Source organism: Antedon mediterranea, chromosome 8 (assembly GCF_964355755.1).
Source record: "Antedon mediterranea chromosome 8, ecAntMedi1.1, whole genome shotgun sequence".
In the NCBI taxonomy this organism is placed as follows: Eukaryota; Metazoa; Echinodermata; class Crinoidea; order Comatulida; family Antedonidae; genus Antedon; species Antedon mediterranea.
Genome location: NC_092677.1, coordinates 9,957,999 through 9,974,085, shown reverse-complemented (window position 1 = coordinate 9,974,085; position 16,087 = coordinate 9,957,999). Strand labels below are relative to the sequence as shown.

The 16,087-nt window shown below is 35.6% G+C and overlaps 3 protein-coding genes across 3 annotated transcripts in view; 2 read left to right on the top strand and 1 right to left on the bottom strand.

Moving 5' to 3' along the window:
* Positions 1-8: 8 nt before the first annotated feature.
* On the bottom strand, positions 9-3,628 carry LOC140056983 (15-hydroxyprostaglandin dehydrogenase [NAD(+)]-like). The gene is made up of 7 exons (XM_072102513.1): positions 3,341-3,628; positions 3,014-3,140; positions 2,643-2,749; positions 2,069-2,165; positions 1,654-1,730; positions 876-1,021; positions 9-329 (listed from the first exon to the last, which is right to left on the bottom strand). The coding sequence occupies exons 1-7, from the start codon at positions 3,431-3,433 to the stop codon at positions 209-211; spliced, it is 768 nt and encodes a 255-aa protein (XP_071958614.1). The 5' UTR covers positions 3,434-3,628; the 3' UTR covers positions 9-208.
* A 2,368-nt stretch (positions 3,629-5,996) lies between these two features.
* Positions 5,997-16,087, top strand: part of LOC140056480 (uncharacterized) — a 31,898-nt gene continuing 21,807 nt past the window's right edge. Inside the window, exons 1-12 of the mRNA XM_072101857.1 lie at positions 5,997-6,542; positions 7,066-7,109; positions 7,643-7,860; positions 8,806-8,918; positions 9,429-9,536; positions 10,293-10,356; positions 10,497-10,613; positions 11,353-11,457; positions 11,929-12,034; positions 12,442-12,554; positions 12,878-12,992; positions 13,341-13,478. Of these exons, the coding sequence (XP_071957958.1) occupies positions 6,358-6,542; positions 7,066-7,109; positions 7,643-7,860; positions 8,806-8,918; positions 9,429-9,536; positions 10,293-10,356; positions 10,497-10,613; positions 11,353-11,457; positions 11,929-12,034; positions 12,442-12,554; positions 12,878-12,992; positions 13,341-13,478 (1,426 nt within the window). The 5' untranslated portion in view covers positions 5,997-6,357. The remainder of the gene's footprint in view (positions 6,543-7,065; positions 7,110-7,642; positions 7,861-8,805; positions 8,919-9,428; positions 9,537-10,292; positions 10,357-10,496; positions 10,614-11,352; positions 11,458-11,928; positions 12,035-12,441; positions 12,555-12,877; positions 12,993-13,340; positions 13,479-16,087) is intronic.
* Positions 10,641-11,190, top strand: LOC140057001 (uncharacterized; the record flags this gene model as incomplete). Its single annotated transcript, XM_072102535.1, has 1 exon — positions 10,641-11,190. A coding segment is annotated over one exon (504 nt), but the record flags the coding sequence as incomplete, so codon positions are not given.

Below are 16,087 nucleotides of genomic sequence, written 5' to 3'. Positions count from 1 at the left end.
CATATTATATAATGTTTACGTTATAACAGCAATAGGCCTAGAAAATGTTAATCTCAATATGGGACGGCGTTGGGCCATATGTAGGCCTAGTAGGGCCTAACGTTATACAAAATAACACGGCATTGCATGAATGCCATCAAGGAATTTATGTACACGGTTTTTTTAAAATTCTCATTTTATATAGGCTTACAGTATACAAAAATAGAGTTTATAGTGGCGCTGTCTTATAAGTTTGGAGGTCAATACCCTTAGAACCTGTTACGCGCATGACATGGCCATTTCGGTCTTCTTCAACCAATTTCATAAATGCCTCTGCCACAATAGATACCCTAAAAAATAAAAACAAGAGTATTTCAAAATCGAGCAAAAGCAACAAACGTGAATATTAGTGGTCTGTATGCCTACTTGGTTCCTCCTCTCTAAAAGTTGGTTCCCCGGCCTAGGACACAACACAAGGACTTAAGTGCGCCGCAAGTATTTTGACTAATCATGACGCGATATGGATCATCCAAACTGGCGTTTGTGATTGGTCAACTCACTTGGGTCGTGTCTACGTCGTCGTGTTGAGTCCAAGTGGGTACAAAGGTCAGACGACGCAAAGCAAAAGACCTAAAATATCAATACCGGTATAATTTTTTTCCAGTGTTTACCTAATTGTTTTTTTTTAATATAATGCTTGGTTCCCACTAGAGACGCAACACAAGGACGTAACGCAACTTAAGTGAATTGACCAATCGCGAAGCGATGGATTATTTAAACTGTCGCTTGTCATTGGTTAACACGCTTGCGTTGCGTTTACGTCCTTGCTTTACGTCCTAGTAGGAACCAAGCTTAATGATCACGCATTATATTATACCTTTACGACGCCAACTTACGGTAATATTTTAAACTTTTTCATAATTGAGGCTAGGTGTTCCTTTGTAAAACCGTACGGTTCATTACCATACAGAATAGCAGTTCGAGCAAAGGCTGGACAGAGTGCGTTCACACGAATACCATTGGACACAAACAAAGGGTTAGTCTAACAAGAAAAAAAGAAACGATAGTTAGAATATAATGGGCTGGGTTGTTATATTTTTGATGTGATTCTTTTCCCAGACTCTTTTCATGTAGAGCAATCTCCTCTAAAGCTCAGTTCGGATCCCACTGGAGACCAACGCAAGCGAGTTGACCAATGACAAGCGAAAGTTTGAATATTTCATTGATTGTGATTGATCAATCATTTACGTTGAGTTACTGCGTTGCATCCAATGGGAACCAAGCTTGACGACGTGGGGACAATTGCTTGTTTATCCCAGTTATTTGACTGTAGTAAAGGAGACATTTTATTCAATTGCACAATAGTTAAATGCCAACAACCCCACATAATAATGTCCATGCTGCATGCTGTGTGCTTGAAAATTGTGCAACCATTAACGTAAAATAAATGCATTTTGTTATGGTGAACTTAGTCTCGCTTCCAGTCGGAGTTTTGTTTTAATATTAGTAAAAAGATAAATATTTTGGCACATATGGCGTTTAATACGTATACTACTTTAGTTTTATTTTCAGACAAAAATCGAAAAAAAAAAGACAATGAATACAGACTTGGGGCAAGTCTATGGTGAACTGTACACAGGGTTCTAAAATGGCACAATTATAAAAAATACAAACCGCTAACGATCTACTCAATCCTATAACTCCATGTTTGCTTGCCGCATAAGCGGGCGAGAACGGCACTGGTTCTATTCCTAAAATGAGAAAATGGTCTACAATAATGCATGGAAAAGGGGGTTGTTATATAGCCTAACTTGGTCGTTATTTTTTAAATTCTATATAAACGGTTACCGCAAATAAATGCTGAGAAGTTGTCGTTCTTATATGTGGTCGTTTACAAATATAGCTAATCAATGTAAACGTCTCCGAGTCCGTATTTTCCCGCACATTAACGAGAAAGCAAGCAGACTTACTAAATAAAGGATTCAATTTCAGACAAAACGTAAGACACAAACTCCGGTAAAACAGGCGTACAGAAATTTACAAATTATGCAGTCAAAATATGTAAAAATCAGTTTCACGAAATACTTACCAGCCATCGATGCTACATTTACAAGAACGCCTCCGGATCCGCCATTTTCTTGATCCATATATTTCTGTGCTAGCAAACTCCCACGCATAACGGCTGTCTGAAAACAGAAAGCAAATTTTGAAAGTGCATGCACCGTAATTGTACAACTTAAGAACAAAAATGCAGTAAAGCCCCGTTTGCTTGTGATTGGTCAGATTACTTTGCGTTGCGTCGTGTACGTAAAGCGTGGTTCCCACTAGCAATGCAACGTAATGCAACCTATGCAACGTAAGAAAATGCCATTCCCCGCCTGCGTGAAATCAAACCTGCGACTTTGCAGCATTGTGGCGTCGTCGGTTCCCACTTGTGATTACGTAATACAGCACCTTGCGTCGATACTTTGCTGCGTTATGTTGCGTTGCGTTCTAGTGGGAACCACGCTTTAGCGTCCCTTTGCGCAAGGCAAATTCAGATAAATCGTGTCGTTATTACTCGCGTTGCACCTCGCCGTTGCGTTGCTTTAAAATAGGAACCGTGCACGCTTTTAAAGCCTATAAATGGTGATATTGAGTTAATAAACGTCAGCTGTTCATACCAGATTAATTTCGAGCATTTTCTCCCATTTTGACTCATTAGCAATTCCAGCATTGTTACACACCAAATCAATTTGTCCGAATCGGTCCTTGACGTTACCGAAAGCTTCTACAAAACAAATTAAAAACGGGAATATAAAAAAATAAATAAATACATGACATTTGGAACATCTAAGCATGGAGGTTTATACCCCCATGATCTAAGCCCAGCTAGGGAAGAACGCTCACCCCTCCCCACGCCCACTGAAGCTAGGTCATAGGCACGAACGATCTGATTGAATGACATGACAAAATGGAAAGAGGAGGCTAGGAAAGATAAAGCGGCAATGATGCATCACCCATTATGTGCAATATTACGGTTACGTTTAATTACCTTCTAATTGAACCTTGTCTGTGACGTCACATTTTATAAAATGCACTTTATCCTCTCCGTATTCGCTGTTCAGCTGTTTTTTAGTCACTTCTCCCATTTCTTGTTGAATATCTAAAATTCCTACCGCCTTAAAATATTGAAATAAAATGTGTTAAAATATTACTGTACATTATAAATATCGGCAGGTCTCTATACACGCCAGTCATCAATATGCAACATATTTTATGGTCATCTTGGCGTGTCATAGTTGTACCTGGATATGACTATGCTTATGTAATACTGTATCTGGAAAAAATATAAATACTGTATAAGAAAATAATAGCGAACCTTAGCTTGTTTTTTCAATAATTTTATTGTGAATGCCTTTCCTAGACCCTCTGCGGCACCAGATATTAAAGCTACTTTACCAGCAACATTCATAATGACTGGGTTGGGTTTTGTGCTAATTATTTGGTATTTAAGCTGCGTTAACCTGTTTAGTTTGGCGTGCTCTAACAACCGTGACGAAAGGGTCAAAGGTCTGTTTATCCAGGGTAGTCGTAGTTTGTACTATTATGTCACTAAATGATTGAATTTAACCCATAACCAGTACGAAAATTGCTTTATATATACTGTTATATACTGCAGGACGCTATCTCCATGCCATACTCCAGGTTCTACCACAATATCCCTCCCAATATCCGAGGTATATTCAGAGCGTCATTCTGATGACTGGAGCATTCTCTACGGAGCGCCATTTATGCCTTTATTAACTTCAACAATAGAAATAGTAGGCCTACTACGGTAACTGCTCAAGTAGACCCAATTTAGCACCAGGGTAGCACAGTGATATAAAATAGAAATAAAAGTCACTACTTTTAATATCGTTTCGTATATACCCATATCACAAACTGACAAACAGAAACATCTTGGCATTCACATTGATTCAAATTTATCTTTTTCTTTTCATGTAAATAAACCAAATGGGCTTGTCCATCTCCATCTTATCACGTGCTCGGTCATTTCATTAATAAACACACATCCATACTCCTCTATAACACTATAATCCTCCCACACATTGACTATTGATGTAGTGTTTGGGAAATCAGATCGTATGTTAATGTGCTCAAGTGAACCCAACTTTTAAATTTAATTTTGTGGCGTGTTCACCGCGAATGACTAACAATGCCATCTTCCCCATTACACCTGCACAAACTCATTTGCATAACAACGCACGGCATACCAAACTGTTTAATAATAATAATAATAATAATAATAATAACAATAATAATAATAATAATAATAATAATAATAATAAGATTTTTATAGCGCACATACCACTCCAGAGTGCTCAAGGCGCATTTCAAAATAAAAAGAAATAAATCATACAAATTCCTGACAAATAAAATGCAATTTCTTTGTTTAAAACAACTACAAGGTCCCAGAAATGACACCTATAGTATTTTGAAACATGATGTATAAGAGTCTTCACTACCCCACCGTGATTGGGGCTAAGCAAAGACAATTTTGAAAAAATATTTATTGAAATATGAAATTAAATATTAAGTCTCCAGTTAAGCTCACCAAGGTTGGGGCAGAGCTAAGAATGGAAGCTTTTTCCCCGGAAATTATGAAACGAAATATATAAGTCTTCAGGACCAGCCATACAATGGTGATTGTTTCCCAAGTGTGAGACATGCAATGCACGTGGCCGTGACGGTAATTCAACAAAACAAAATTATGAAATACAAACAGAGCTAGCACACAAAAGCCTACTTACTAATTTTAATATTTCTATAATTTAGAAAACAATTACAATTATCACCTTTCATAATTATAATGTTAAATTTCAACTATCCAGATGCGAATTTTAGGTTGGGTTTTAAAAAACTCGACTTCATAATTAGGCTTCAATTTCGAAGATCTGCTTAAAACATATTTATTTATTTATTCTACCATAAACTTTTATTCACAACATAATATCAGTAGGCCTACAATATACAATATCTTGCATTAAACGGATATTTAAAAATACACTATAATGTGTAACGGTAGAATTATAATTATAATGTAAAAGATTAACAAAATAAAAATTGAACAGTGTTGTGTGTTGATCGCGAATGACTAACAATACCATCTTTCCCACAGCACATGTGCACACTCATTTGCATAACAAACGCATGGCATACCAAACTACGATGAGATAAAATTAATTCTCTTCAAAACACGTAACGAAGAGAATTAATTACCTTTTTTTAACATTAAAATAAATTGAGGGCGCTAAACATAAAATTTAAACCGCCAAAGCAGTTTGCGAGAGCCAAAAAAAAAAAGATGGTAAATGTGCTCTCCCTGCCTCAGCACTAAGGCCCTGCCACAGCCTTTTGGGGTCGTTTCCACCACATCACCAGATGCATTGATGTTGTCGCCTCATGATGTGTGGTGGAAAGGGGGACGTATGATCTGTGAACCCCAAACACAGTGGCTCGCATAGCCTTAACTCTATTCCACCGACCAGCATGGGCATCGAACCCACGACATACGTGTTGTTAACACGACGCTCAGACGACTGAGCTAACTGATCATTTTGGTTTTAGCAAGGTTGATAGGATATTTATCACGTAATGATCAATTACGTAATACACGTATAAATAGACTATTATCAGCTTTTCAGTCATGTACTTGGTGGCGTAACGGGTAATGCTCAGTTTTGAGTACTATCGGCTGGGGTTCGAACCTCGACGGATATTTTTTTTTTTTTTAATTTTGTTTTTTTTTTTTAAATAGAGATATGTCACACTGTATTGTCGAAAATGTATGGTAGGTATGGTAGGTATTCAAATATGCTTAATACGAAAAGATATTAAAATTCAGTGACTTATTTCTATTTTATATCACTGTGCTCCCCTGGCTCCAAATTGGGTCCACTTGAGCACAGTGTATTAACACACGAAAAGATATTAAAATTAGTGACTTATTTCTATTTTATATCACTGTGCTCCACTGGTGCTAAATTTGGTCCACTGAACCAGTTACCGTAGTACTATTTCTATTTCGGAAGTAAATAAAGGCATAAATGGCGCTCCGTAGAAGTAGAGAATGCTCGATCGTCGAAATGACGCTCTGAATATACCTCGATCCCCAGGGTTGTAAAAATAGTCGTTGAGATCCAGACGCTAGAAAGTTTAAAATGGCAGCTTCCATCAACTTTCGAAGAAATCGTGTTTTATTTACAATTCGTTGCACATGATGAGCCTAAATACATTATTTTACCAAACTGTTGTTTTACCAGACTGTTGTTCTTTATAATTGTGTTTTTAATATGTCAAGTTCAATTATTTATATAATATTATTTATCTAATTAAATGGAGGCCCTTGGAAATCGTCTTCGGAGATTCAGCCTGCGTGATTTTGTAGTGCTGCTAACGTGTTTGGCAGGCGCATATCTGCTTCGTGTTAGGGATAAGTTTCGTCTTCAGCCAGCCTGGCGTATGGAAAATGATCTGGCGCATTCACAAAACACAGTGTCTTTTAAACCATGGGAAAAATTGTAAATATATTTAAATAGTTCTTGTGTAATAAACATATTTAAACAAGTGATTTTTCATTCATCATTTATATTATTATTAATAATGTTTGGCAGATACAAATAAGATAAGATAAGATAAGATAACTTTTATTGATCCTCAAAAAGGAAATTCATTGCTCGTCATAATAACAAAGAAAACCCAATAAAAACAAATATAGCATAAAACTTTTATTGATCCTCAAAAAGGAAATTCATTGCTCGTCATAATAACAAAGAAAACCCAATAAAAACAAATATAGCATAAAACCATTCATATAAAAACATCTAAAAAATTACATGTTTTTATATGAATGGTTTTATGCTATATTTACGCCAGCCTGCCTAGCCTAGCCTGCTGTGTCTATTTATTTATTACTAATTTTAATAATTATTTCATATCTAGGCTTACTATAAGCCTACTAGGTAGGCCTAGATAGGATAATAGTCTATATTTTAGCTAGACCTAGGCTAATAATAAACTAATAACAGGTTTTACTCATTTCAGACCATATCCTAAAATTACAGACATAGAAAGTGACGGAAAAAACGGTAAGTTGTGTTGCTGTATTGCTTACTTAGTTTTAGGAGAAAGGTGGTGGAGCGCCCACAATTTTGGAAATTGCAATGCAAAATAGGACATAAGATTAAATTCAGCACCTCTTTACAATTGTTGGGTCCTATTTCAAATTCCTGGATCCACCACTGATCAGTGCTGTACCAATTCAGATTCTAGATCAATAGACAATTTTTGTGCTACGGAAGCCATCTTGTAGAGACGACAAACAGTCGTGACCAGCCAGGCATAAACAAAAACAAAAAAAATTTCATTGGATTTCAGCCTCAGGACACCTTGATATTAAATTATAAAATCATAAATGTGAGAAAATAATTACTGTAAAACTAAAATGTTCTTAAAAGATTGGACAACATCACTGTATGATAGAAAAAAGTTAAACAATTAGTTCACAGCTTAAATTCCACCGAAAACAACACCACTGTGTATAAGCATCTAAAATCGTCTATTGGTACATGCAGTTATAGTATTTATCAGGATTTAATTTTTAATTTTTATTTATCTCTAGAAATTATAGTTGCTACTCGTACAGACATACCAAGGTTACAAATTCTCAAACTGCCTGATATTGATAACTCATCTTCAAAGGTGTTGCCTTTTATTCATGAACAAAGCTCTGTATCGCTTTTAAATAGAGAGGATAAAAACCAAGATTACAAACAACCGGTATTGATAGAGGTCGGCTTCCTTGAACCATACAAGTCTATGGTTCAAGTCCGAAAGCAAGTATGTATTTATTTTGTAGATATTGAATAATATGTTTCCAATATTGATATCATTGTTTCTTCAGTTTTTTGTTATTATTTGCATACCAAAAACCTGGTTAGGTTATGTTATGTTGTTCGATTTATATAGCGCTTATACAATCAAAAGATTGTCCCAAAGCGCTGAGAGAGAAAACAGAAAGAAATTACAACGAAAAAGATGGGGTGACTAACTATGATAGAGGATGCATTTTTAGGATCAGGAAGATTGTTCCTCAGTTTAGGAGCTGCAACTGCAAAAGCTTGATCACCATAGGTCTTAAGGCGGCTGGGCGGAACAAAAAGTGCAGATGGATTAGTGGTCGACCAAAGAGATCTTTTGCAAACTGAAGATCTACATATAATTAAATTGGAAATATATGATGGGGATTTGGTTATTTGTTTTATTTTTGGAATGCACTGTTTCACCTCTCAAACTCCTTTAAACTGGTCGTGGTAACCACATTTTAAAACCAATTTAAATTTTAAGGTTCTGATCAATTTGTGCTCCGAAATAACCGGTTAAATCAATGGGTGATTGTTGACAAAAATCAGTAGAATTACCCAAAATGCAACTGGTCCTGGCGGTTAATCAAACGTTACTGCTGTGTAGTTGACTCAGGGTCAGCAGCTGTCAATCAAATAACCGTTATTTTGTGTTGCAGCTAAAAGTTGGCCAACGATAACCGTTTAAATGGCGTTCTAACACCGAATTGAATGGATGTTTTTAACCAGTTATTCTGCACTGCCTTTTAACCGGTTACGACAAATTTGAGTTAATTTATTCACACCGATTTTAACCGGTTATTTTTATGCAGCAGAAACAGGCCCATAGTAGGAACCAAGCCTTAAGGTCAATTATACCTTGGTCCAATATCTCTAATTAATTTCAGTATTCAAGGAATTTGTTATTGTTTTTATTTTTCAGGTGGTAGTGGTTGTTCTCGCAGACACAACTGTACTGTGTTTTGATAGTAAGCTGAGGCTACTCTGGAAGGTACAGCTCAATACATTCCTTGATTATTCAAAGTACTATGTAAAGTAAGTATTAGAAACGTCAACATATTTAAGTTGTTTATGTCTCATTTTGTTGAAGGAGCCCCAAAAAAATATAAAGATTTATATTATTTATTTATATTTATAGTTCGGCGATTCTCAGCAATCTAACCTTTCATGGTAAGAGCATAAAAGTGCTGTATCACATCAGAATTTGGCTATGATACTGAGTGTATGTAGAGATATTGTACTGAGAATTGAGTGATGATTTTTACACTGGATAAAGACATTGATTGTAGTAAATCCTGTAAGCTTGTGATAGCATGATTTTTAGTTGCAAATAATGGTAATATTGTCTGATCAAATATTTTGAGTAAAAAAATATACTTGAATTCCATTGTAACAAATGAAAACGAAATATTTTAGTGTTTTGAAATGTGACATTTTCTTTTTACTTAATCTTGAGCACAATCCCTGAGCATAGTGTGGATTTTTTTGTTTATGGAAAATAAAATTTGGAAACGAAAAGCAAAATTATTTTATTTGTTTCAATAGAGAAGCTGCAATTTTAGTATCATCACATGAGTTGAACCCAGGTGATGGTGGTTTAGTAGTCGTTGGTTACAGTCTTGGTGACAAAGGTCATGTTCACCACAACCCAAGGTTAGTATTCTTCTATTTAGATAAGGCATATAATAAAGACAATACGATAAACCTATTTATTCTGACAAATGGATACGTCAATCAAAAGAAGTTTAATAAATCAATACATTATTTTTGTCCATCTAAAGCTCTGTCTACACTATCTAAAAAAGTGTGATGTGCCCAAATATGGTAGTGATATGAAGTCATGTCCATATATGGGCGTATCACATTTGTTGTCATTTGATTCATTTGATAGTGTAGACAGAGCTTTAGGTACTATTGAATTACATAGTGAATAGAAACAAATTCTGAATAAATATAAACATTGAAACCACAATATCTCCTTTTATTTATTTGACTTCTCACTAACTCAGTTAGTGAAGGATCTGGACCAACAGGTGGTAAACACCTCTAAAACGGTCCAGTCCCAATTTGCACAGTGGCTGTGTGTGACAGTGGCTGTGTTTGTGTGAACTAGTACACCGGGGTAACCCCCCTACTCGTCTCGAAAGATGTACTAGGTTCTTTAAAGTGCGCATGAGCTATGTGTACACTGGACCTACGGTTTATAGTCCTTATCTGAGAAGACTCGTTCTACCACCAGAACCATGGAGCGAGTGAGCCTCGAACCCTTGCCGATGTTATGGCTACTTAATTACGGTTCCACTGTCTTAACCGCTCGGCCACTCCCTTCCTCTTTACCCTACCTCTTCCCCTCCCTCTTTACCCTACCTCCTCCTCACCCTCTTATTCTAAATATAAACTATTTTTTAGAAATTCTCAAACTAAGGTAACTAAACCAGATCTAGATTTTGACAAGACACCAGAAGATCGAATGGTGAGATTTATTTCATTTTTACAATATATTAAATTTTAATAACTTATATCAAATATGAAAACAATTTCTTTACTGCATTGATTATTTAAAACATATTTATATCAAAATAAATTTACAAGAATTATGTTTTTATTTTTCAGAGTGATTTGGTAGTTGAAAATCTTGATCATTTCACCACATTTTATCTTGCTGGAAAAGACGGCAAGGAGAAATTGCATCATCGTCCTGGTGACTTTGAGTCTTTGCCAGAAGAAACGGTTTGTTCTAAAACATGTTTACTAAACACCACAACACTCGACACCAACACCATCAACAACACCACCACAATCAACAACAACACCACAATCAACAACAACACCACAACACTCAACAACACTACCACAACACTCAACAACACCACCACAATCAACAACAACACCACAATCAACAACAACACCACAACACTCAACAACACTACCACAACACTCAACAACACCACCACAATCAACAACAACACCACAATCAACAACAACACCACAACACTCGACACCAACACCATCAACAACACCACCAGAATCAACAACAACACCACAATCAACAACAACACCACAACACTCAACAACAACACCACAACACTCAACAACACTACCACAACACTCAACAACACTACAATAACACTCAACAATACCACCACCATAAAACTCAACAACACCACCACACTCAACAACACTCAGCAAAACCACCACCACCATCACCATACTCAACAATACCACCACAACACTCTACAACACCACCACTACTATCAGTAGCTAGCTGATTTTCGCTACTGGATAGACACATTCTTTATTCTTTCTATCACATGTGGCACTTGTAGCTATTACCCTAACTTAATTAACATAATCCAGGTGCAACATGTGATACATATGTGACACTGTATTACACAATTTGCCTATGATGCTGGTCAAGAAATCACATAATTAAAAATACTGTACAGAGAATAATATTATTATCTTGCAGGATATTTTCAAGGCCCATCATTTTAAGCTTGGTTTAAGAAAAGTTTCAACACATTTAAAAGAACAGTCTTGGACTATGTATTCACAATCAATATTTAAAAACTTGGTAAGTTAAAAAGCATCTATTGCATTGGCCATTAAAAAAGCAGAGAGGGGTAAAATAATTTGAACTTATCAATAATTTTGAATTTAGTTTAACTATCCTTTTCACAGTGTGTAAATTGTTACAATTTTTAACATATTTTGATTTTTTTGATCCGTTTCACGTTTTCATACAAACATAGCAAAACTCGCAAAATATTGTTATTGTTGGGGGCGCTATTAATTGATTATTAATATTATTTGCGTATGTACTGTAATTAGGATAGTTGGTTACAACTTGGAAGATCTAGGAACAACAAAAAAACAGCTTTCTCGCTGGTGCGTTTTTATTCCCACTACGCAAACATGGTTACTACTTACTTTTGCAGATGTAAAAAGCATATTAAATTCTTACACAAATGCATAACAAGTTGGTTGTACTGTATATAATTATTCTTTTATGCACTTTATATACAACTTGATTTTTATTTTGTAGCCTCATCGTTGGAAATTTGGAAGTGACTCTTCTATTCAACTTGATAGATTCAGAAATGACGGTGGTGATTACAGTGATAATGATGCCAAGTCTACCCTACCATCCTGTGAGTGAATTGACACTGTGTTCTCATGTTTACCTGATGTGATAAGGCCATCATACGAAACTTCTGCAACATAGTGTAGAGACACGTTGTATAGTACAAGATGTAGACCAGTTGTGTATATGATTATTATTACTTGACTACTAATAAGGATTGTGGGTCAATTAAGTGTCCCAAAAATGGATGTCCAGATAGTGCTCACCGTGTGCTACAAATATTTATGGCTTAAATAGACATAAACATAGACATCGCTTTATTCATCCATAAATTTGGAAATTACAGCGTTTATTAGCTTTCTCTCTCAATAAATATAAAACAGAATTAATACAGACAAAAGAATATAACTAACGAACATATCTGATGTAGAGATAATTAATGGATCAATAATTAGCTATCTGTCTTTTGTATAGTGTTTGGTCTTGATGATCTTCATTTGTCCGGATATGCATTTGGTGGCATGCGCCCTCACAGTCCATCAGAGCATGTCAAGAATCCAAATGTGATAGTTACGCAATCTAATGAGGTATCGTATAAAATGCAGAACTAACTTATATAGTTTTATTAGTTCTTTCTGTGTAGTTTTAATTTTGATTGAAAACATGAGAAACTTCTACAGGCTTGTTTGTTATTTTTATTAAAAATGTAGACAATGTTGGAATTATAGATATTCTGCAGTGCAACCAACCTTTTTCACTTTTTGAAAAGGCATGCTTTTTTAAGGCGCTGTGCTTATTACTAACACCATAAAAAAACAATTATTCCGCTGTAAACCACTTAGTCTCTTCAATCTATTATATTCTTCATATGATTTGTTATGTCCTTCTTACCTTTTGTTTTTGTTGCTAGGGTATTGGGGTTATGAACCTTGTTACAAGATGGCCGCTGACATCTCTGAAACTACCGCATCAAGGAGCCGTCTATGTGGACTTTAACCAGGATGGCAATTTGGATGAGGTTACAGGTATTTATTGTCATTGTTCCTGCAGTCCAAATTGAGGATGATCAAAGTATATTGATTGAAATGTCAAGAAACTCAACAGTTCTTTTCAGAACTAAATATACGTGGTGGACCACAAACTTTATATCAACATTTATTTTGCCATGAAAACCTTCAAACAATACATCATCAATTTCAATATAATACTGAAGAAATCTAGATACAGTTACCGAGAATCAGCTGTAAATAATTAATAAATTTAATAGATAATTATAGATTATTAAATAAAATTTCTGTTATATACACACACTTTAAATGTATTGTATAGTTATTCTATGGTGAATAGATTTGACCTTTGCAGTTTTCTTGCAGCTCATTTTACCAGTGATCAATCCAGTAATGACAATTGTCTGGCTGTGGTCAAGTCCGTTTACAACCCTTCAGCAGGGCTGATCTTCAACTCAACTATCTGCCAGCCACCCACATTTATTGATATGCTTACAGTTTCAGGTAATGTAGTGGCCAATTCATCTAAGTGTTTAATTAAATTTTTCTTTATACTTGGTGACCTCTTTAGTATGAGGCTGTTCTCCCATAGTGCACAGTATACAACTTGCAAAGCAGTTTAAAAACAGACACATGTATAGAAATAAACATCACCAACCACCACACTTATTTACAGCTATAAGCACTCACTGGCTTACGGGTTCCCCTGAGCAGTGCCCATAGGAAAAAACAAGCATTAAAAAAATGTCCAAAAGGCTTAAAAAACCTGAGGCCTTCAACGTTGGAGGGCCATTTTGGGTTCCTAAGCTAAACCAATTCATAGAACATGATATACCACACCCAATACCTCCTAGCCTCAGAGTACCATTATGTCCTAAAGACACATTTCATCAAGGCATATTTACATACAATACTAGATACACACCTACCCTGTTTCAAATGCAAATGACATAAGAAACAGCAGTATTATTGGTTATCAAAAACTTTAATTGTTTACCGCATGGCTACCATATGTTTGATTCAAATTTTTATAAACAATAGAATTTATAATTACATTTTAAATAAAAATTTGTATACAGGGTCTTCATAGTTTATTAATTTTATGGTTATAAATATTAAATTAAATGGATTTTTAAGTGAGGATAAATTATATTTAAATTGAATTTCATTTTTTCTCAATTGAGATTACTTTATTTCTTGCCTTATAAATTATATTGGTTTAAATCTTTCAATATGAGTTAAGCTCTGTCTACACTATCAAACTTTATGTGACAAAAATGATGAAATGATGTGCCCATATATGGACAAGATGATGTCATATTGCTACCATATTTGGTCATATCACCACCAGGGTACATCACACTTTTTTTGTCAAACTAGTTTGATAGTGTAGACAGAGCTTTACACTATTAATCACATGTTTAACAATTTGTATTTCTTATAACCTAAATTTAAAATAGATCCAAAAAAATAAATATCTTATTTTAAATTATAACTAATTGTTTTCTCTATTTTGTAATATTTTTTTAACTTTAGAAACTTTTACGAAATTTCTTCCTTTACTGTTGGTGTGTGTGTGTGTGTGTGTGTTTGTCTGTGATGTATATGTGTATGTGCAGTTATGTTTACATTTATATATATAAGTATACTAGCAATTATACCCGCCCCAGGGCGGGTGTCAAAATTAGTTTACAGTCTTCTCAGTACATAACACCCGACGCCAGTATCTGTCTATACTCACCAACCTCCACCCCTCTTCAATAATACCCCAGACTCTTTCTTAAAAACGAATTCTTCCCAGTGATGGACAAATTCAATTCAACCTAAGCTTCGAATTGAGAGGAGTATGCATAGCTACGATGGGTCTAATAATGGTTGAAGTACGTTGTAAATTGTGTAAATGAATAGGTGTCATATTGTCTGATAATTAAAATATGTAATTTAGATACTGCGGTCCCCCAGCCTTCTTTCTCCTTTCACCACCCCAGCCACCATCAACAAACCTTAACTCCTCCCCTGGACAGTTCAAATTTAGTAACTTTTCCTAGTACAATACAATCATATAGGCTACTTCATTACGCTAGTATTTTCGCTCCTCCTCCCCCTACAAACACACCCCAGATACACTGGGTGATGTGTTGAAGCCGGTTCCAGTACAAATTATGTTATCACTCCCAACCCATAATCCCTCAGTGGCAGTTTCCAAATGTAGTTTAAAACATTCCAAATACAGTTTCGGTCATGGTGATAGGCCTACATCCCCACCCCAAACTCACATCCGCTTCCCAGGGATTATTAAATACATTTTCCAACCGCAATTCTGGTGTAAGCGAAATCCCCACTATCCCCTGAACCCAAACTCCCAAACCCTATCTCCCAATCCCACTCTCCCACAATTGACGTTTTTCCCTTGGAGGATTGGTGATGTAGTTGAAGACAGTAACAGTAAACAACATGTGTATGTTCACACATGGATATCTGTAATGAGACAATCCAAGAGACCGATACATAGCTGGATATGGTTAAAGTACTTTGCTAAATGTGTAATTGAATAGGTGTCATATTATGAAAACATTTCTTCTGGTTTCGATTCGTATAATAATATAAGTAGTTCTTTGATAGTAAACCAATAAAACTTACGTTGGCAAGACAGTTTCGTCTAGCTGTCAGCTTGACTTCTTCAGTTGCTATGATGCGTTATGGCGCCGATTGGTCTCCTTTCCAGCCACTAGATGATTTTGTTGTGTAGCCTAGGGGACCAGTCGTCGTCAGAAGCTGATCGTAAATGTGAGATAGTTGGTGCGCGCCTTCGTCTCTATTCATCTTTGTATTTTTATTTTGCTTTCTTATGCTGATGCTTTCTTTAATTTTACGTTTAAGCCAAACTTGTTCTTTGTGTAGTACCTCTATCTTATCCCAGTTAGGTATGTGGTTGTGTGTGGTCATATGGTCCGTGATTGCTGATTTATGTAAAATGGAGGACGAAACTTTCCGTGATGCACGCGTCTGCATGTTCTGTGTGTTTTCCTCAACATCTTTCTTGTGCTCTTTAATTCTGGTTTTGAGTGCCCTACCCGTTTCCCCAATGTACACCATCTCACAGTTGGTGCACC

Bases quoted from the DNA above. Each gene is read 5' to 3' on its own strand.
- LOC140056983 (XM_072102513.1), bottom strand. From the start codon at position 3,433: ATGAATGTTGCTGGTAAAGTAGCTTTAATATCTGGTGCCGCAGAGGGT. The intron at 3,141-3,340 runs GTTCGCTATTAT...CAATATTTTAAG, and splicing joins TATTGAAAAAACAAGCTAAG to GCGGTAGGAATTTTAGATAT. The intron at 330-875 runs GTAAGTTGGCGT...TTTATTTTTTAG, and splicing joins AAAAAGTTTAAAATATTACC to GGTATCTATTGTGGCAGAGG.